Consider the following 22,350-nt stretch of genomic DNA (forward strand, 5'->3'; position numbering starts at 1 on the left):
TAGTCCGATGGAAGATGACTCTTGGCGGTGGCGGCTTGCTTTCAGGTGCCTGTGTCCCTTAAGAAGACTCCTGGCGGTGGCGGCGTGGCGGCATCAAGCAGGTGAGTTTCCTTCGTCTCCCCCTCCACGAACTCCTGCTCCACCACCGCAGGTGGCCGATCTGTCACATGGGGTGTGGAAGCCGAAGCAGGCTCTTCCTGTCTTCGGGTCTGTCCCTTTTTGGCAGCGGGTTGGGCCATTGTTCCAGGCTCCAACCCAGGCGAACTCCCTCTTCGGGTAGTCGCAGACCGTGTGCTCACACAGGCCTAGTCAGGTGTACCCAGCATCGCAGTGTGCGTCCGGTATTCCACCTCTCTCCAAGTGTTGTGCTCCATGTCATTCCCCAGCAGACAATCAACTGGCACGGCAGGGCTTACGGCAACTCGAAGTGAACCTGCAACCCCCTCCCACTCAAAGGGAACCTCAGCCACTGGATAGTGGCCCATTCTGCCGTCAGCCATCGCGGCGGGGTGGAGTACATGGGGAACCACCTGCTCTGGAGACACCAGTTGACTTCTCACCATAGTCATACTGGCTCCTGTATCTCTCAGAGCCTCCCCTCTCTGGCCATTGATGGTGACCCATTGCCCATACTTTGCAGTATTTGGGGGCACCTGGATCTTAGGAACCATCTCCCGTTCTCCCAGGGACACTAAGGTGACACCCGCCCACTCACCCCCCTTATCTAAGGGCAACTCCTCCCCGAGCGCTACACTAGCTACTCCCGGTGGTTTTCCTCCGGTGGGAGGGGGTGGTCTCTTTGGGCATCTGACATCTCCCTTATAATGTCCAACACCACCACACTCAAAACAGTGGAGAACCCTTGGCTGCTGGCTTTGGCCAGGGTTAGGGTTTCTGGGCGGGTTTGCCTTAGGGGTGAAACCTGTTCCCTTTCCTTGGAAATTGTTTTGGGGACCTTTAGAGAACTCCCTCTTTTTATCTCCCCCCTCCTTCTTCTGGGGGGCGCCCTGTCCGGCCTTTTGGGAATCCCCTCCAGTCCCCTTTGAGGACACCCGGGTACTGGCCCAGATGTCCGCCTCCTCTGCAAGCTTCCGGGGATTGGTCAGCTTGCTGTCCACCAGGTGTTGGCGCAGCTCGGGAAAACATTTCTCGAGGAGGTGCTCTTTCAAAAATAGATCATACAACCCCTCATAATCCTTCACCTCACTGCCCTTGACCCAGCCCTCTAAGGCCTTTCTGGCGTAGTCAAGGAAGTCCACCCAGTTCTGGGTGCTTAATTTGTGGCTCCCCCTGAACTTCTGACGGTACCTTTCTGGGGTAAGCCCAAACTTCCTTACCAACGCCAGCTTCATGGTGGGGTAGTTGGTTTGTTCCTCTGGTTCTAGGGCCAGCAAGGTGTCCCGACCAGCAGGGGGCATGTACTTATACAAACCACCCCCCCAGTGCTTCTCCTGCACCCCATGGGCTCTTAGGGAGACCTCATAGGCAGCCAACCACTTGGCTATGTCGTCCCCCTGACTAAAGCTAGCTATAAGGTCTTTTGGTAAATAGGGTCTGGACTCCCTGGCTGTCTCTTTTATTTCGCTGCCACCATTCAATACAGGAGAGGACCCCCGTCGTAGGTTCTGGAGTTCTAATTCCTTCAACCTGAACTCATGGGCCATCCTCCGCTCCTCCTTCTCCTGCTCCAGCTTAGCCAACTCCCATTTTAACTGTCTCATTTCCCTCCGGTCAGTGAGCTCGGCTTCAGTCAGGCTTCCCCCGGAGACACTACTGCCCCTCCGGGAATAGGACACTGGTCCTGGGAGTAGGTTTTCCCCCTCTGATGGAAATAAGCCTTCTATCTCCAGAACCGTGTCCCGGTCTGTCCCTTCATCCTCCTCCTTCCCTTCTTTGTGTGCCTCCACCCAAGCCCTTAGACTGGTTTGGAGCTCCCCCTTCCTGGCACCATGCTTAAAAAATACCCCCATTTGCTGGCAGAAATCTTTCAGCTGAGCCACAGAATAGGTGTCTAGTTTTTCTAATGCAAACTCCATTTTGAGATAGGCAAAACCAGATTATCCACACAAGGAAATTAATGTTGCAAGGGCAACCTGAAGCTACCTCCACCCCACCACCAGGAACAAATTTGGAAAAACAAAAGTAAAATTTGGAGGGCCGCTAGGAGAAAACTCCTGGTGTAGGCTAGTGTATTACGTTCAATTACTACTGAGTAGCTGCAACCACAGTCAGGATCCCACCGCTAGACACCAACTTGTTGGAACCTGGGATGTCAGGTCACCTAGGGTAGCCTGGCCTAGGGTAAGACACATTCACTAAAGGCACATGTGTAAAGGTTGCCAACCACCCAGCAGTAAATCAACGCAATAACACTCAAAAATGGCACTACACCAATGTTGGAAAAATACGAGCTTGTTTATAAAAATAATATTTGCTCTCTTGACTTTAGAAATCACAGTTCAGTATCTCACATTTGCTCATGGAATTATTTAGACTTTCAAAGTTATTACAACATTTCATTTCTCATCTCCCCAGCTTGTTAACACATCACATTGGCTACCAGGGAGTAGTGTCTCAAATTTTAGCACAGAAACATCAATTACTTTCCGGTACAGCACCCAGATACCTCAGTTATAGAATCTCTAGTTTAACAAAGCCAACCCTTCCATATATCATAGCAACCCCTCCTTTTTCTAGCTGAGTTTCCAGCAGATGAACACAATATCTATTGAGTAAGCCTTCAGTGAAACAAGAACTGGATGGCAATTCTCTAGAGTACCACAGGCTGTTCCCCTGTAACTTGTACAGTGTTCTGCTGATGACCTCCCTCAGCTCTGAAATTCCCTTTTACTCAGTCTCTCTTGAAGCTTGGTAAAGGAAAACCTTCAAGTTTCCAAATCGACCCCTTCACTCCACAACTTAGCGCTTTCAGTCACCCTGAAGTCTGAAATAAGAGGGGATGTCTAGCACCTCGCTCTTCCCCCCACTCCCCTTACTTGAGAAGGTAGTCGTCCTCTCTCCTCAGACCACGCTACTGCCTTGGGGCCTCAGTCGATTCCACCCAACAGGTATCACAGGGCTGGGGTTCAGAATACCCCCGCCAGGCCTGTGAGGAATTCGCGCTCACTCGCGCTCTGTGAGGCCCGCTCTCCGCCTCTTCCTGCCTCAAGGGATTCCCTCGCTGGAAGCGCTCCAGCGCATGCGCGAAGGAGTAGCGGCTCAGACCGGCGGCTGCTCCCCTTGACGGCGCAGATAGCGGCTCACCTCTAGGCCTGCTCGATCCTAGGCCCCTCCTGCCAGAACAGTGGACACCGCCCAGAGACTGCGCAGAGGCGCGTTGTCCAAACTTTGTCAGCGCCAAGCAGTGACACCGCCGAGAGTCTGTGTAGAAGTGCGCTGCCCAAGACAACCAGCGCTACACTTCCGCTTCCCTCAGATCTCAGGGCAGCGCCGGATCTTCCACGTAAAGGTCCACAGGTGAGAGGGGATGACACCGTCTGCGCTCCCTCTCCCACGCAATGGGGACCCGGGTTGACACTGAGGGGGAGCTAAACAAGGTTGAAGACCTGCGCTCACAAAGCACCACTCCTCTAACTCCTGCCAATTGCTCAATTCCCCTCTACTGGACAAGAGTGGGTAGAGGTTTGGTTTTACACCACACACCCTCCTAGGTTGGAGACCCCCTGTCCAGGGTCAGCAGGATGGGGCTAACTGGGTCAGGCTTAAAAATAGGAAAGAGAGAGGGGAAGGATCATAAAAGGGGCAACCCTTAAGAGGCAAGCTTCCCTGAAGATTCTACCCTCTACCAGACCCTTCGCCTATACTCCAGCTGCTCCTCACTAACAAGACAAAATGGCTGTCCAGCATTCCGCCTTTTATAGGCTGACCCTCAGAGGTCCAGAAGGGACCAGAAGGTTCTGGAATGCCCTATTCTACTCTATGGGACAGGTTCTAGGTTTGTCAGTTGGGACAGTTGGTAGCCACCATTTTGTGACTTCAACTATATTCCTGTCAGAAAAGGCCTCTAGGCCTGAGGTGAAAAACTATGAGGGTGAAAGAGCACCTATCCCCTTGACCAACACCTGAAAAAGCTAGTGGACGCAAAAATTAATAAAAGTATGAGGGGCAAAAAGGGGACAAAATAAATAATAAATTGGAGGGACTACGCAAAAAGCCAGACAGGTCTAACACATTCTTACTAAGGTGTGGATGTGTTCTGGGTCGCCGTTCTCTGTTTTCTAGGAATTAGTTACCCTAGAATACGAATCGGCTGGCAAATGGGGTTAAAGCTCAATGCCATTTGCTTTTGCTGCTGGGCATCAATATTCTAGCTGCCCATTGGTCATCACATTTGGAATTATATGATGTTTATTATAACTTTCACTGTGATCCGGTGACACAGTGCTGTTACATTGCCATAATCACTTTTTCCACAACGTCCAAGGCTTTTTCTTATATTTTCAGTGGTTCTTGCCATAGTGGTTATGGGGAGATATTGTTCCTTCTCATGTAACTTCATACACAAGTCTAGTCTTCTATTTTAAAGTCGACCGGCTAGTTCTCATGACAATTTTTGGTAGGATAAGTTCACAGACACTACTCAATGGGGATACAATGTCTCTACCAGATAATGCGTTACTGAAGGTAAGTAACTAGTTCGTCAAGAAGTAATTGCAATACGTTTGCGGTATGAGTGATTAAGATTGCGTCGTCAGCATATAAAAATACTGGTACTGAACGGTTTCTGACTCTTGGGAGGTCTCTTCCTTTAAATGAAATTAATTTGTACTTGTAAAACGCACTTATACCCCAACCGGGGTCTCCTGGCGCTGTACGCATACCGTTGTGGAACCCTTCCTGGCTTTTTCCCTGTGAAATGTCCACTCCTGGGCACCCCCAAGGTCAAGCCAGGCATCCCAGCACTGTTGGGGCCATTGTGGAGATTAAGCAAGCTATTGCCCAGAGTTGCTGAGATGATGCACCCTTGATTTGGTTAGGCACTGAGGCGAGAATTATCAGGTCCGAGGAAATTGAGCATAAGACCCGCCGAGGCGGGAATTGAACCCTGGTCCCGGGCCAGACCTCTGCATCAGGGTCTGCCGCTCTAACCATTGAGAGAAAACAGAACAAGGTGGCTGGACAGGAAAAATTAATATCACAACTAACAGAAACACAGTCAATATGTACTACGTGACCACGGGATTTATGTCCCAAAACAAATTTATTTTCTTTTTTACCCAGTTTATCAAAATTTTCAAAAACACAGAGACAAACCAAAGACTGTCACGACCGTGAATTCATGAGTACAATATCTACAAATATACAAGTTTACAAATGTACAATACTTACAAAATGAATAGAGCAGAACAAATAAGAACAAATAAGAATGACACACCAACAAACAATGAAATAATTCAGTATTCAAAAATCAATTGCATTTATATACAGTGCAAAATTTGTGCAAAAAGCAAAGGTACAACCAGTCCATAGGACTATGAAACCAAGCGACAGGCGGGGGCAGATGGAATGGAACGCCTGCCTGCCTATCAGAGCCTGTGGTTCAATGTTTGTATTGGGTTGCACAGCTAAGATCCACAGCTAAGATCCAAAGTAGTGGAAAAATTCTTATCCTAGATGCACCCTTTTGAGTAACCACAGGGTGGAGGTGTTGACGCGTTTCGAACCAGAGTGTTAAAGGTTCTCTTCAGGACGGGGACTGGGAACAGTGAGTCTGCACGGGGGCAAGGAGTATGCCGTGGTATCGGTAATTCACAAAGGATGATTGTTTCTGTAGTTCGCACAGTGTTAATGTCGGAGATGTGTAGCCCGCCACGCGGTGCACACTCGGAAGAGGGAACGGCTCACATTTTAACGTATGTCTTTTGAAAGCTTAGTGTGCGGCTTTTCGAATTAGGGCGTCTGATCACAGAGGCCAATTTTGAGCCGGCGGGCGGTTTCTGATTTGAACCAGGACTTGTATTCGAGGAGTCAATCTATCACTTCCGAAGAGACAATCAATCTGTCGGTGAGATTGTCTCTTCGGAAGTGATAGATTGACTCCTCGAGGATCCAAAACCTTCTCTGTTTCACAGCTCTAACCATTGAGCCACACTTCCCCTTTAGTTATCAGTGTGTATTCTAGTGCATTTATATACAAAAGAAATATTAAAGGACCTAAAATACAGCTTCGGTGCACACCCTTGGTGGAACTAAAGGGCGCAGTCCAATCCCCATTTAAAATAAAATGCACCTTAGCTGTTGTGTCACTATGCAGGTGTACAAATAAATTTATCAGGGCTGGGTCAATCCCTGTGTGGTTACACCTTTTTATCTTTTTAATTAATCCCTTGCTCACATCTTCACTATTTATTTTTTTAACACTCTTCGTGTGACCGTAATGAACACACAGCCTGATTTACAGTCTTGTGTGCACTTTTTACTCGTAGCACAAAAAAGTATGTCCTTGCAGTTTTAGACACCGATGTGCACTTTTCACTTTTTAGTAGATCAGATTGTGTTATTCTATTCACAGAGATTGATCTCAGGAACTTTTCAACCCTAGTGTAGTCTGTCATCAGTTACTATGATCTCTTCCAGGTCGTGTTAGTATTTTGTTCCGGTGTTGAATGCCGGCATGAATGATTAACACGAAGGCTGTTACACGCGTCACACTCGTCATCAAGCACTCACAGATATGAGGCACTATACTCCTTTTGATTATTCTTGTTAAGATTTTCCGCTCTATGAGTGATTCTGTTAATACACGGTTTCAGTTCACAGTGAGTGATCGTTCTCGAGTTGTATTTTTCTCGGTGCACTACGTTTGGACGGCGTTGTATTCTTCCACCCTGACGTTTTACCAGTTTTTGAGCACATTGGGATGCACTCTTTTTTAACGCTTCACAGCCACCTTTTAAACAGTGATGCACGGACATAGCATGATATACGCGGTATCACTGTATGCATGCAAAGATGCTTATTTAACTCACATGAGCACCTGTATTTCTTTCTATTTCCCATCGCTACGTGAACTACTTGAATTGAGGAACGTTTTATTTACTTCTTCACTCTTTTTGGGCTGCCATTATTATTTCATCAGTTTTTACTAGATAAGCGCATATGGACCCAGGGTCATTGGGCATATTTCTTAATTTTGTTATAGGGAGAAACCCCTGAAGAAGAGCTGGACCTGAAATGCATCGGGGAATTTGCTTTCTTACCCCTGTGAACTTACACCATGATTGAGTTGAACGCCAAAACATATGAAATGCATTAATGAAAGTATTTACAAAAACCTCTCAAAATTTCACTATTGGAACATGAAGGCTAATAAACCGAAGTGAAGCAAGTTGAATTGAATGGTGATTGTTGTGAACAAATTTTTTCGCAACGGAGTGCTTCAAGGAGCTTACCCTTCCAGAGGTGAAAGGCTTTATTTGTCAATCCCTGTCTTACTCATCATGGGCCATAATTTACCTCTATCAACCAGGTCGAATGTATCGAAGAGGTCCAGGAAGACCATGTGGAGGGCACCTCCTCAAGCTGGTGCATATTTTCCCAATATCCGTAAAGGGTTTAAGGATTGCTCCACCATACCAACCCCTGGGCGGAAACCATATTGTGTCTCAGAGAAAAAACTATTCTTGAGTGCCTATTTCTCCAAAGATTGTAACAGGACTCTCCCCAGAATCTTGGTGAGGAGTCCAGAAGGGAGACAATGTGCTATTTTGAAGGTTGACTATTGTATCCCTTTTTAAAAGTGAGGATAATTTTATTTATTTATTTTATTTATTTAAAGGTTTTGTAGAGCACGTAGTAACCCTAGAGCATCCCAGCGCTAAACCTGAGTCTCCGGGGATTTCAGCAGAGGAGGGAATTATGGGTGGGGAAAAAGGAGGGTCTTTAGAGATTTCCTGAACTGGAGGAGATTGGGTTCTGTCCTCAGTCTTCGTGGGAGGTTGTTCCAGTGTTTGGCCGTGTGGACCGAGAAGCGGCGGCCACCGGCCCTGGCTTTTTTAACTCTGGGGACTGTGATGAGATTTTCTCCGCTGGACCGGAGGGCCCTTTCCGCTTTGTAGGGGATGATGAATTCCTTGAGGAGGGGGGGGCCGTTGTTGTTGAGGGTTTTGTGGGCCAGACAGAGAGCCTTGAAGGCAACCCTTTCTCTGACTAGGAGCCAGTGGAGAGACTTGAGAGCTGGCTTAGCAGAGGATCTTGCAGGTGTGCCAGTAAGCAGGCGGGCGGCGGCATTTTGAACTTTCTGCAAGGTGTTGAGGGTGGCTACGGGAGCTCCCAGGTAGATTGCGTTGCAGTAGTCCAGTCTTGCCAGGATGAGGCCCTGAATCAGGAGTTTCTTGGCGTTCGCAGGGAGCAAGGGGAAGATCTTTCTACAGGCTCTGAGGAGTCCGAAGCATGTTCCTGCCGTCTTTTTTGCCTGTGTTCTGAAGCTCAGGTCGTTTTCGATCCAAACGCCTAGGCTTTTGACCTCTTCCTTGGGAGCGGGGGGGTCGCCGAAGCAGTTGGGCCAGAGGTGAGGCGGCAAGGAGGGCCCTTTGTGGCCGAGCATCAGTATCTCGGTCTTTGAGCCGTTTAGCTTTAGTGAGGAGAGGTTCATCCAGCGGTGGACTTCGGTGAGACAACTGTGGAGGTCAGCGGGGGAGTGGTGGGGGTGTGAGAGGGTTACCACCAGCTGGGTGTCGTCGGCGTAGTTGATGATTGATACGCCGAACGGACTGACCAGTTTCTCCAGTGGGGCCATGTATACGTTAAATAACGTAGGGCTCAAGGATGAGCCCTGCGGTACTCCACAGCAGAGGGGGATAACGGGAGAGTGGCTGTCGTTCTCCCAGACTTGGAAGGAACGGCCTGCTAGAAAGGATTTTAGCCTCTTCCGGGCCGTACCCCTTACTCCGATTTCTCCCAGTCGTTGGATTAGGGTGAGATGGTCCACAGTGTCGAAGGCCGCACTGAGGTCCAGGAGAATCACTGCCACTGATCCTCCCGTGCCCAAAATGCTTCTGGCCTTCTCCACTGCTGCCAGGAGGGCGATGTCAGTGCCCTGGCCTGGACAGAACCCTGTCTGGGAGACCCCTAGTAGGTTGTTGCTCTCTGGTGGTGGTGGACTTCTTCCAAGAGTCGAGAGGTTACCTCTAACTGCTGAACGAAAAATGTTAGTTAAAAGAGGTGGCCAAAGGGTGGGGTTTTGCCTAAAAACATCAACAGGGACCCCATTGTGCCAGGAGCCTTGCCAGCAGTTGACTGTAGAATCGTCCTTGTGACATCTTTAGCTTCGATAGAGCTGCACAGGGCAATGGTGTCTGGGCCTAGCAGGCTTGAAGCTCTGGTACTATCTTAGATGATGGATCTTGTAAAAAGATTTTTGAATAATGATGAATCCATTGCTCCGGAGTAATATGACGATCTACTTTAGGTTGATTTCCCTCAGTAAAACAAGATCGGTTAATCACTTCCCAGAAGAAGATTCTCCAGTTTGGGCTGCAGCTTAAAGAACCTGTCAGGCCAGATTTCTACCATACTGTTTCCTGGCTGCTACCATGGATTTATATGTGGATCTACACTGCCTTATAATTTCACAATTTCATGAAGTTTCCTTCAGGGAGTCCTTTAGCTCTTGTAGTGCAGATGTGCATGCATGGTCAAACCATTTGTAAGGGAAGGTTCTTTACATTTTGGCCTCCAACAAATTGGAGGAGAAACTGCAGAGTCCCTTGAAACTAGCCATCACTTCTTTGGTTTGGGGCTCCTCTGATGGAAAAATCATAACTTCTTTATATTTAGCAAAAATAAGATCATAAAAAAATTATCATGATCCACTTTCTCCCATCTTAGACGGATGCCACTATTTTTAGAAAACCGTAGGTCAATAAGAGGGCTGCACGTTTTAGATCCTACACAGGAACATGTAAGATTAAGTACCAATGCATTATGATCACTGATCAAAAAGGGTAGAATATAGGAGCCCTGTATCTATAACACAAAATGAGGGGAAAGCAGATTAAAATCCATGGCAGAGCATTATCCTCTACCAGTAAAGGTTGGGGGAATCGATTCACCATCTTTGAAAGATTTACTATCAAAAAAGAGATTATGTTTCTTGATGCTGTGGTTTAGAGTGGACCCTAGGGGGAGAGTGACTAAAGTTTGTAAGATATTTTTCATTCCAGTCAGTTACCCCGCAGACCCTATCTCCACCAAATGAGCAAGTAGAAATGTTAAAATCACTTGTCCATAAAATGCCTCCCCGTCTGGGTGTCTCAAACTATAGTCATAAATTACTTAGTCAGTTTCAGCTATCATATTAATTGGATGGTTGGAAAAATAGTTAAAATAACAATTAATTAGAAGAACGTCCAAAAACCCATAACGTGATGATCGCAGGATTTCAGAGCATGGGGTATTGGTTACCTTCTCAGCTTTTAACTTTATCATATTATAGTGAAATGAGAACTCATAAACCCTCTTTTGATCTACCAGAAGTTGAGGGTATCACAGGTGCACAAATTGATTGTAACCCATCAACATAGAATTCCTCAAGAGCCCAGGTTTCCTGGCAGCAAACAACATCATATTCTTTGATTAGCTCTAACCAATCTCTATTATTCAACTTGTTACAAATGCCCTCAATAGTCCAATACAAGAATTTTAAACACTCTCTTCCAGTATCACCCAAGTTCACCAAATTCATTGAAAAGGTCTGAGAATGATTTGGGGAAATATCCCCATTGTGGGTTTCAGTTCTTGTAGTGTTGGAAAAGATTACTTGAGGGCCTGGGAGTCATTCAACATCTGACAAAGGGGCCAAACTCTAAAAATGATTTCCATGCACAAAAGAAAGCGTGATCTTACAAGTTGAAATGGGGACATGACCTGTAGAAGTACAAAATGCTGGTCTAAAATGTGTTGGGCGATTAAAAAAAAAAACAGTGTCAAAGCATGGACATTACTTTTAACATTTACATGATAATTCAACCTGTGCAGCAGCTGACTTACAAGTCCAGGGTTTCTAAAAATTATAACAACACAATCACATCTCAAAAGCTTAGATTAGTATACCACTCTTCTGCCGTGATAATTTCATTAGCAAGATTTGTGGGCCAGCCTGAAATTATTGTAACCAATGTGCTACTTTATTTTTTAAACCTTGACAGTTCTCATGAGTGTTATTAGATAAAGGGGGAACACCCTCTAGAATGATAACATATGGAGTACACTCTGGCGGGAGCTGTAGAAGGTCCACAGGATGTTTGCTTGTGGAGGGAGAGCTCCTTCCAGGGGGGTTGTTACAGGAACGGAGGTACTTGACATCATTAGGTGCTTGTGAAGGGTTCAAGAGCATATAAAAATTTTGCATTGGATAAGTAGGCGGCCTGCAAAGGTTTACAGGGTTCACAATTGGTGGTACTGGGAGGGGTTGACTTGACATAGCAGGAGTTAGGCCAGAGTTGACTGGAGGCTGACAAGAAAGGCTATTATGAGCCATGTGCAGGTTAGGCAGATGATCAAAGAAGGTTTGAACTTTTTCGTTTAATGATTTAATTTGTGAAATGACGACTTATTGGATAACCCTTAAAATAGCCTCTAAATTATCTAACAAGGGTTTAGATGCTGCCTAAAGTACAGAACTAAATTGTGCACTTGGTGTGGGGTTACTAATATAATTTGGGGTTGTTGCATCCTGTGGTCTTTTTGCACCAACAGAGTCCTTTTGAATGTTTCAATTCACATTTGTCGCTTAGCTGGCAAAGGTTTAAAGTTGGCCATTTGTGGTGTTCATGAGAAGGTTAGAGGGGAAATTGTGAACTATACCAGATATTGTACCAGGGATTGGAGCAGTCACTGAGGCAAATAAACTGTCTTGCCTGGAGTTCTAGACAACTTCCAGGATGACATTGGACAGTGTTAGAGGAGTAGCCCCCTGAGGGGAAATTGAAGGTCGACAAATCAGTTTTATCAATACGTTTTTGCACGGTGTCTATCTGGCGTCCAGCAATCTCCAGTTCAGATGAAATAACACCCTTGGATGAAGTCAAATAGGTAGTAATTGGAGGAGTGTTGCCTGTACTCCTAGCCTTCGGCTTCTTTTGAGTAGAGGTGATCTTTTACCCCATGGCAACCTGTGCTGAGTAGGATAAGCAAGCAAAACGTGGCTCAAAAACCGTATGGAATGCGAAGGTGGGGGCTCAAGAGAACGGACCCAGCTGGACCTCTTCCGGTCGTGGACAGGGCATGTCCTGAGCGATGGACATCGGGCAGCACTTTAAAGCATCAGCAGACAATATAAGGGCCAAGGGCCCTCCTCTGATCAAAGGGGGATGTTGGGGGATGAAGTTCCACCCCAGCAGGGCCTCTAAGTGATGCAATGCGGGCAGGGAAACTGATGAGATGTGCGTTTCGCACTGGGGAAGTTGGGCGGTGCTTTTAAGCATTAGCAGACAGTCAAAGGCCCCTTCTCTGGTCAAAGGGGAATGCTGGGAGAACAAAGTCCCACCCCAGCAGGGTGCAGACCAGACAGGGAAACTGCTGAGAAGTGCAATAAGTATAAACACCCCTTAACAAAGAGAAGTCTTTCTATCAATGTTCTTTCAAACTATCATTCCATCTGAGGTTGCTTTGATAAGGCACATATTTGCGCTTAAGTACACTGTTCTGTGTTTTGCTGATGATGCACTTATGGCTGGGACAGGGTAATAATTCAGACAATGTTAAGTTAGACTTCCCAGTTTCTTTTAATAAAATTAATTATTGTTGGGGGTTGGCTCAGAATATGGTGTACACCTATTGGTAAGGTACTGTGTACTGAGTCCAGGCAACCCTTACTGATAGTAGTAGTAGTTCCTGATAACCAAAGCCCTCAAGGGTAGCTGTGGAGAGCACCTAAGGCTTATTCAGGAGGGTGTAAAGTGGGTACATTACCACATGGTAAGTCACTGAAGCTTACACACAAGAAAGAAGCACACCCGTGTTAGAAAAATACTTCTGTATTTATTAAACACAACACTAGAACTACCTTTTCAATACACATAGAAATATATTTCAAAACTGGTAAGGAAAGCATAGAAAACACATGGGCCCCCGAGGGGGCGAGAATGGGGCAAACCATATATTTAAAAATATGGAATGTGAGGTGAGTACCAAACCAGGACTTATACCCAAGGAGGAAAAATCTAGGGGAAGCATGGAATCACAATAGGTAAGTAGCAAGAGACCCCCAGGCGTCAGAGTGCAGAGGTGTTACACTGGGTCAAACATACTTAGGATAATACAGGGTAAGTCACATTGGTATTTTACAGATTCAGGACCCTTCCCAAAGGACCTCAAGGAAACCAATTGGATCAAGGTAGGTTGGAGAGTCACCTCACCCAGGGAACCCAGATACCTACACCAAGGAGCCCAGACCCATAGGTGCGTAGTGGTGTTGGAACTGCCCGGTAACACCAATAGAGGATCTGGAAAATCCTGCAGCTGCAGCGTCTCATGGACCAAGTTGCTGAAACCCAAATGTGGATACTGTATGAGCAGTACCTCAAAGCAGAGGGGACCAAGTCCAAACCACCCGGAGGTGTCCAGGAGGAGCTGGAGCACAAAGCAACCCCTTTTCGGCGGTACTGGCTGTATCATGAAGGACTTTATGAAGCAGAGGTGGAGCCCAGGCAACAATGCAGGATCACAGAATTCATCCACAAGCTGCCCCACGACAGTTGCTGAATACAGGAGGGTCAGTGGCCGTCAGGACAACCAACAAGCCTTGGCAAAGACAGCAGTCGGGTTGCAAGAAACAATGCTTGGTTGCAGACCAGCTAGTTTTGTGAGACTAACCCAGCAAGGGTACGTCAGGGCTGGCCCTAAGCAAACAGGAGAGCCAGCAGGAATTGATGGGGAACCCAGGAGGACCCTCTAGCAGCAGGCACAGAGCAGTTGCAAGGTGGCCTCAGCAGCACACAGAAGATGGATGCACGTCACAGGAGATGCAGGGAGAACGACACTTTCAGCTGTGCGATGCTTGAGGCTGGGGCTTCTTGGAGCTCGAAGATCTTCAGTCAGGAGAGTCGACAAGCCTTGGCAAGGACAGCCAGATGCTGTGCACAGAGAAGCTGTTCAAGTCAGCTGGAGAGGGATTGCAGTCTCCAAAGTTGCAGGGAAGAATAGTCAGGCCTCTGGGGAACCAACAAACCACCACCTGTGTTGCAGAGTCAGTAGGTGTCCGAGGGACGGGCAGGATAAGCAAATCGGCCGTTGTCATTCAGGTGCCTGCGGTTCAGGGAAGCGTGCATAGTAATGTACATAGTAATGTGAGACTGGGGTGATGTACAGCCATGGAGTTGCAGAAACTTGAAAGAACATGGAAATTAAGTTGCAGTAGGAGTCTTCCTACCAGGAGCAGTTTTGTCTTGGTTCTTGTCTCGATCTAGCAGCAGAGTTCCAGTTTCCCACAGCAGAACTAACCTCTAACAGGTCTTGACAAATCTTGATGGTGTCCAGGGCAAATCTAAGAACCCACCCTCAGGGGAGCCTTTATGTAACCCTGAAAGGGGGAGGACACCTTCTGCGGTGACCCACCTATCATTGGAGGTCATGGATGCTACACTGAGGACCTAACCAATCAGAAGCTCCCAGGGGCTAAGATTCAAGTTGACAGAATCAAGAGGCCACCTGGAGAAGCATTGTGGCACCACCTGGGGAGGGGCTGGACAGAGGGGTGGTCACTCCCTTGTCTTTTGTGTAGTTTTGTGCCAGAGCGGGAGCAGAGGGCTCCTGTACTGATGGAAACTGGTATATCCAAGGAGGGCACCAAATGTGCCCTTCAATACAGTCTGGAGGAGTTCGCACGCACCCCACCCTACCTAATTCCAAAGGAGAGGTGGTCATCCCTCTCCTCTACAGGAAATTCTTTGTTCTGCCTTCCCATGCCCGAGTTAAGCTCATCAGCTGGGAGGTGAACAGTGTCTGGGGATAGGCAGCAGCATGAGCTGGCAGGCAGACCCTACAAGGGTATGAGGGGTCCTCTAAGGAGCCCCTAGTAGATAGTATCATTCAACCAACATTGAAATCGGTGTATTTGCATGATTCCAACATGATTGATACCAAAAATGACCGGGTTCGGTGAAGCCATTATGTAGCTTGATTCGGCCAATGCCCACTACATACCTTCAAATGGCTTCATCGCACTTGCAATGCCAGAGAATGGACTCTGAGGTTTGTAAGGGTAGCTTTGCTCATGAACCCTACCTCTGGGATGTAAGGCCTACCTTAGGGGTGAATTATAAGCTGTAAGTACAGTGACTGAGATATAAGGAAAACCTTACCGGTATATCTGAAGTGACAGGTGCACACACCATTTTAATGCAGGCTGCAGTGGCATACCTGCAGACACAGTTTGCATGGGCCCCCGTGAGTGGCACAATACATGCTGCAGCCCATGGAGGGCCCCTGGTGTACTAGGGACTTACAGGGGTACAACAGTATGCCTATTGTGGTTTGTACAATATGCTTACCAGAGACTTGAGGAGAGAGAGCACAGACACTGGGGTCCTGATTAGCAGAATCCCAGCGTATTATAGGCAAAACGTGGGGGTAACTATGCTAGAAAGATCCTACTTTCTTGCAATTATCTTGTCATATTTTGACTCTGAAGGGACAAAGCATGTATCAGACGGATCATATTGCAGTGTTTTTGTCCACAAGACCTACAGAAATTCCCCAATAACTTTGCACCCGAACCTGTTGACAAATCAATGGTACACTATGTTGAGTAGTGGGTTGAAGGTGGTGAGGTCGCCAGTAGCCAGTCACTAACCCAAAACCTTTAGGAAGGTATAGAAGGAAGAAAACTATAGTAACTCCCTAACTTTCAAAATAGTGCCCAAAAGGTATTTGTTAGTAGAACAGAGTTGAGTCTTGTAAGTACCAAAGAAAGTTTTAAGAGGTGGGTCTTGTAAGTATGTAAGAAATACTTTGAGTCTAATCTGAGTTAAATATGTATTGTGCCAATAAATATAGGTCCTATTTAACAAAACAACAGTAATCCCATTTGTAGGTCAAATTGGAAACATCAAAGGGGCCACTTTTAAGTTAGAGAAACAGAGTCAGAAAGGTAATCTGTAAGCAAGTAGGCTTGAAAGCTCTAAACCCGATTTAACAGTGAGACATAACTGGTTACCAACCATGTACAACATTGGCAGCCCATCAATGGCTGTCTGACAGGCAGTGGGCTTTGCAGTAATTAGTCACCACCAATCTAAAAGTTGCACTCCATTAGGAATAATGATGTTACAGTAAGCTACCAATTCCTGGAAGTGATTGGCTGCTTTCTCATCAGTTTGTTGTTTCCAAACATCCATGAACTATAACATAGATAAGCAATGTCAAAATTTACGATGGCCCTGTAGCTTGAAATAATAATACAAAGAAGCTCGCGTACAGGTGAATTATTTTATTTTTCCTTGTTTATTATTTACATTGTATATTTTCTTCATTTGTTTACTGCTAGATGGATGGATGGAGCTTTTTTGGATTTGAATGGGGAAAGCATGGAGGCTGAAGTCGATGATTTCTTCAGAGAAATCTACAAAATGCAGAGGTTCTTCCAACAAAAGCAGAAGAAAGTTGAACTAGAAAAACAGAAAACGGGTCATCGCAGATCACTTACAGAAGAAAAACTGGACGAAGAAATTAAAGAGAGTCGAACTGCTCAAATGTGTTCTAGTGTGATGGACCAGATAAAAGAGTTTAAGGTAAAAAGGTAGATTTTTATGCAAATATTACCATATTTTTTAACATATATGTCTTTTAAATGTCTTCAATTGTGCCATTGCTATCTTTTTGTAGTATTTGGTGTTTAATCATTTGGGTGCCTTTGCATTAAGCCATAATGGCCTGCTTTCAGGAGACTATTATGGCACATTTATATGTCTCAGACCTTCTCTGTATGCTTTCAATTCCAAATCCACAATTTGATGTTTCTCAAGTGTCCACTCAAAAGACTTTGGATCTTGAATCATGGATCGGAAGCACAGGGCATGCCACTCAATTGGTTTCACTGCAGGAAAGTTGTTCTTCAACATCACACTCTCTTCAGATCAATATGTCCCTGAATCTGACGTTCAATCAAACACTCAAACATATATGTAATAGAAGCCTAACACGGAGGACCTCAATATTGCAATAAAGTTTATATTTTTGGTGTTATAAGGAGAAGACTACTGGGTCCCTGAACATTCTATATCTAAATGACTTTAACAAATGTTGCCAGCTTTGGTATTCTTGCAATACACCTTCAACTTTAATTTTTACTTGATGTCAGAGGCACATCTCTCTGTGTAATTTAGTTTTCTTCCATGAACACAATTAGTCAATTTTCTGTTGAGGTACATTATGCATCACATGATCCATTAACATCATCTAATTAGTTGATAAAGAAAACCCTCTTCTAGTAAGTCGAATTATAGCTTTTACCCATTTCCATCTCACTGCAACATGTTAACATCTATAGCCTGATGTATTCAGATTACATTATTGTATTCTATTGCATCCAAATTGGCATACAAAGAAACTTAATTGAATGAAACAGATAAGCAAGAAAATACTTCTTGGTCCCTAATATCTCTAAAACTAAAATGTTACCCTTTAGAGGAAGAAGGATATTTCCATCTTTTACTTGGTTACTGGGAGGTAAACCAACTGAGATAGTGAAAGAGTATGTTTAGTTCGGCCGAATCTTCTCATGTAACCTTAAAAATGCTTCTCATTTTCTGCACCTGGAGTGAAAGGCTGACTCCCATGTTGGGGCATTACAGAGATGTTATTCCTCCACTGGGAAGACTAATTTTATAACCCTGCTTGAAGTTTACAGAAAATGCCACCTATTCTATCCTATACTTTGGAATATATACAGATTAAAACCTGGCAACCAATAATAGTGAAAGAAGGGATTATTTTAAGGACATTGCTGGAAGTCTCCCAATCAGTCATCCGTACAAGCCTTACACTTTGAGGTTTTCTAAACCAACACATATGCTCGAGCAATTTCCAATATTATACAGTGGGCTTTTAACCTCTTACATGCGGCTCCCGGTTCCCTAAGACAAATATTAAAATCAGAGACATTTAGAGAAGAATTGTCACCGCATACTTTTAATAGGAATCTTAAAGTAGCCCTCGAGGCATCACAATGCACTTTAGCACTTTTGCAGACTTGGTCCCCAGCACATCTGAAGCTCTTTTTAAAACATATGACGCTGAGAATAAGCTTTGTTTTAGGCAAGGAGTATTGTGCTCAATAAAAGCATTACAAAAAATTTGCGGATAATACAGTATATAAAACTCCAGAGCACTATTTAAAGTTTCAGCTCGAACACAGAGTGAGGCGCTGTATTCTTCTCTCGAGACTAGGAACTGTCCCTTTAAAAGTTTACCTTTCCAGATGGAATTCCCCTGAATAATCCTCCGGTATCTATGACTTGTGTAACGTTGGAACACAAGAACTTCGCCAGGTACTTTTAATTTGCCCAAATTTGACTCTGGTAGAAGCTCAACAACGTTTTATAAAACCCATCCGCCTCAGATATAATGCTATTTTAACACAAGATTTAATTAAGCCTGGGTGGAGTATGTGGAGTGGCACTCCGCGGAGTTCCGTGGAGTCAAAGAAATACTCTGTGAAGCTCCGCACTGCTCCTGTCCCACAAAATGTTTTATAAAAAGTGTAAAAAAAAACACTTACCTTCTCTCTGCGAGCCGCCCTCTTCCTCGCTGTGGTGTCTCCTCCTTGCCGCTGTCGTCCTTGCGTTGCCGGTCACAACCCCCTATGTTTTACGTCTTGCGTGGACTGCACATGCGCAGTTCACACAAACAATAAAACGTAGGGGGTTGTGACTGGCAGTTCTTTCAATATGTAAAATGTTGGGGGTTGCTACCGGCAATGCGAGGAGGACGACGGAGGCAAAGAGGAGACACCACAGCGAGGAGGAAGTCAGGCAGCAGATAGAAGGTAAGTGTTTTTTTTTTACCCTTTTTCTGCAGGGGCTGAGGGGCGTACTCCGCCAGGGAGTCAGAGTTTTACCTCAACATCACGTTCCCCGTGGAGCACAGTGTTAGTAAAACCCCGCAAACTCCGCTGGCAGAGCGAAGTACGCCACCCGGGGTTAGATTTAATTGCATTGTGCACGTATCCTACAAATTAATTTATTTGCTATAACTTGTTTAAGTTCTTAAAGAGTTTTTTTAAAGTTGTTTTAAAAAATGGTATAGGTCTAATAACCATAAACCATGTATCTGTCAATTTTTATTTACTATGTCTATAACGTGTTTTAAAGAAAGCTTTAAAAGTATAAATACAACTCCTTAATATTATGTACTTGCATTTGTTGTCCTCAGAAGAGGTCTGAATCAAATTTGATTTTAAATTTGTTAACTCTGTAAGGGAATTCTTGATGCAGGTTTGAACTTGACATCCAAGGCATGGAATTTTGCATTCAGTTATAAAAGTTGCAATAATGATACATTTTCTGAAGGATTGTTTCTCTTTGTCAAAAACACATGGCACGCAGTGTATTTGTGTAGGGGAGCACACATGTTCCTCAGTGATAGGGTTGACTTCTTAATGCCAGAAAATTGATATGAGGTGCCATTTCCAAATAAGGTGCTCAAATCATGTTTCACTCCATCTGCCCCTTAGGTAGCCATGTGAATCCTAGGTGTAAATAATGCAAAAATATATGTGAATAAGAAAACATAGGCAGAATCTTAAATTAAAGACGTTTTCATTTCTGATTCTTTAAAATATTGCTCATGTGTCAGAAGGCATATTTCAGTGCTTAATTTGTAAAATTTAAAGTGCTGGTGTTCAAAGTATTTCTAGATGCCTGCTGCTGACACTGAAGAATGTCGGCATTGTAGTTTACCAAGACTAAGTAGTCTGGATTCCAGGACTGAATCTTTCTTAGATCCACATGCATGAATCTTCCCCATCGTTGAGGTGGGTGTCTCACTGTAATTATAATTAGCAGTGTAAATCAAAAGCACCAAGTTGTAAAGTCAAACCCAATGATTGTATACCAATCCACATCGTTTTAGGTAGAACCAAACTTCAGCCAATCAGAGAGCAGCCCCCTACCTCATTCCTCTCCTTCAAAGTCATCATTCCTCAGATTTCTAACCACATGTCACATGAAAGGTAGTCTCCCTGAGCTCTGCTCAGTTTTGCTGGAAAATTGTTACTGTCACCTTTGGTGACCTTAAGTTGGATTCCATTCAATCTACAGAAGATTGAACTCTGCCTGTACCTTATTCTGACAGAAATCCAACATGTCAGAGGGATCCAAAAAAGGCTCATTTAGGCTCTGAAAGTCTTGTGGCAAGATAAGGATTTGTTTCTGAGAACTACCTCAAGGAGTGTCTGTATTGCCTATACCCTGATCATAAACCGAAGGACTGCAAATATTGCAGACCTTTATCTGAGCAAAACAATAAAAGAAATAGAAGCAAGTCTTCTTTTATGGCTTCCAATTAGAAAAACTACAGAAACTTCAGCCTCTGAAGAGGGGGGTTCACTCACTCCAGATAAACAAACCTTGAAGAGAGATAGACATGGTACAGAGCTGGGTAAGGAGCCACCTAAGAAAGTATCAAAAGAGACAGAAAAAAGAAGGGTTGACAAGAGTCCAGATCTGAAAATGTTGAGTCATACAACAACTCCAGGATCCTCTATGTCATGTACCGCTCAAGTAGGTCCTCCTGTGCGAATGCGTGAGGGTCTGCAGCTCTGCCACACATGCGGAAATAGGACCACCCGACTTCCGTTCCATGGGAGTTAGCAGTCTAGCTACACTCCGGATGCTCCTGCGGCGTCCAGCGCTTCTGGGGTAAACCGTGGTTTTCGCCCGATCTGCGCATGGGATTCCGTGTTTTCCTGTAGCCTGCAACTTCAGTCCAGGTATCCCTAGCTGCGCTGGGCGCACAGCCATTGCCTGGTTGTTCTCTGTTTCGCCGCCCTGGAGCGCTGTTTGCCTTTTTTACTTTACCGCACTGGAGCGCTAGTTACTATCCGGGGTGCCGCGCTGGAGCACTGTTTCCTTTCTTGACTTTTCCCGCGCTGGAGCGCTATTTCCTTTCTGGGTTACACCGCGTTAGAGCACTATTTCCCTTTTGTTGTTACTCCAGTATTGGAACTTTCATAGATTCCCATTGCTTGTATCATTCCCCGTCGTCGGAATGGGAGCCTCGGTAATAATATATATATATATATATACCTAGGTAAATACACCCTAATAGGTGTAAAAAAGGTAAAAAATTAGGCCTAGGCCTCATTATCTTTTGCAGCCTATTGGTGTCATTATGTAAAAAGACCCAAAGTCCCCTTAGCAACCAATCAGATCAGCCTCACCCTGTAGAACCTTCCTGAGAAAGCTCAGAGCCTCAGATTTTCTACCGCTTCGTTGGTGACAGGGAGTCTCCTTAGAGCTCTGCTCTAACTTCAACTTGAGGTACTGTTTAAACAGTTTTCTTTGAGGATTTCTTTCAGCTTTGTCATGGCTGATAAGGAAAAGAAGAGCCTTTTCAGGTCTTGTGCCACTTGTGGCAAAAAACGACTTTATGCAGAGGATCAACATCAGGACTGTATTTACTGTCTATACCCAGACCATAAGGTTGATAAGTGTAGTATATGCAGGAGAATGTCTGTTAAAACCCTCCGTGATCGTGAAGGACGGCTGATTCTGTGGCTCAGGAAGTTGGAAAGGAGGGATGAAGTAGTTTCTGGTGATGAGGAAGATGCCAGATCAACATCTTCAAAGACTTCATTGAAGAGGGGCGGATCGTCTGTGGACACTTCAACTGAACCCCCCTTAAAGGCTGTGCGTGGGACCTCTGATAGGTCTGGCAAGCCAGGGCCTATCGAATCTCCTCACGTGAGTGTAAAGGAGAGGGAAAGGCAGGCACTGCAGGTGCAAAAGGCTAAACTGGATGAGGGCTCGGCGGGGCCTTCCCACCAGGTTAAAGTAGCCAAGTCCGTCTAAAAACCGACTGTAGAGGCCTCTACAGGGGTCAAAAAGGACTCTAAAGCATCTGAGGTGATTTTGTCTCCTCAGTCGTCGACGAGCCATCCAGCGACGACGAGGACGACGACGAGAGCGTCGACGAGGACCTCGATGTCGATTCCGTCGACGAAGACTGGATCGACGACGGCGTCGTCGACGATGACCACGTCGACGGTTACCACCACGTCGACGAAGACCATCCCGTCGACGATGACTATTCCGTCGACGGTGGCAATCTCGATGACGACGATCCCGTCGACGAGGACGACGAGCCCGTCGACGACGACAGCTCCGTCGA

The 22,350-nt window shown here is 45.5% G+C and overlaps 1 protein-coding gene across 1 annotated transcript in view; it reads left to right on the top strand.

The window, feature by feature from the left end:
- The window catches only part of DNAH12 (dynein axonemal heavy chain 12), a 1,291,066-nt gene that overhangs the window by 288,137 nt on the left and 980,579 nt on the right, over positions 1 to 22,350 (top strand). Inside the window, exon 17 of the mRNA XM_086939114.1 lies at positions 16,508 to 16,751. Coding sequence (XP_086795240.1) covers positions 16,508 to 16,751 — 244 coding nt within the window. The remainder of the gene's footprint in view (positions 1 to 16,507; positions 16,752 to 22,350) is intronic.

Source organism: Lissotriton vulgaris, chromosome 9 (genome assembly GCF_964263255.1).
Source record: "Lissotriton vulgaris chromosome 9, aLisVul1.2, whole genome shotgun sequence".
NCBI lineage: Eukaryota > Metazoa > Chordata > Amphibia > Caudata > Salamandridae > Lissotriton > Lissotriton vulgaris.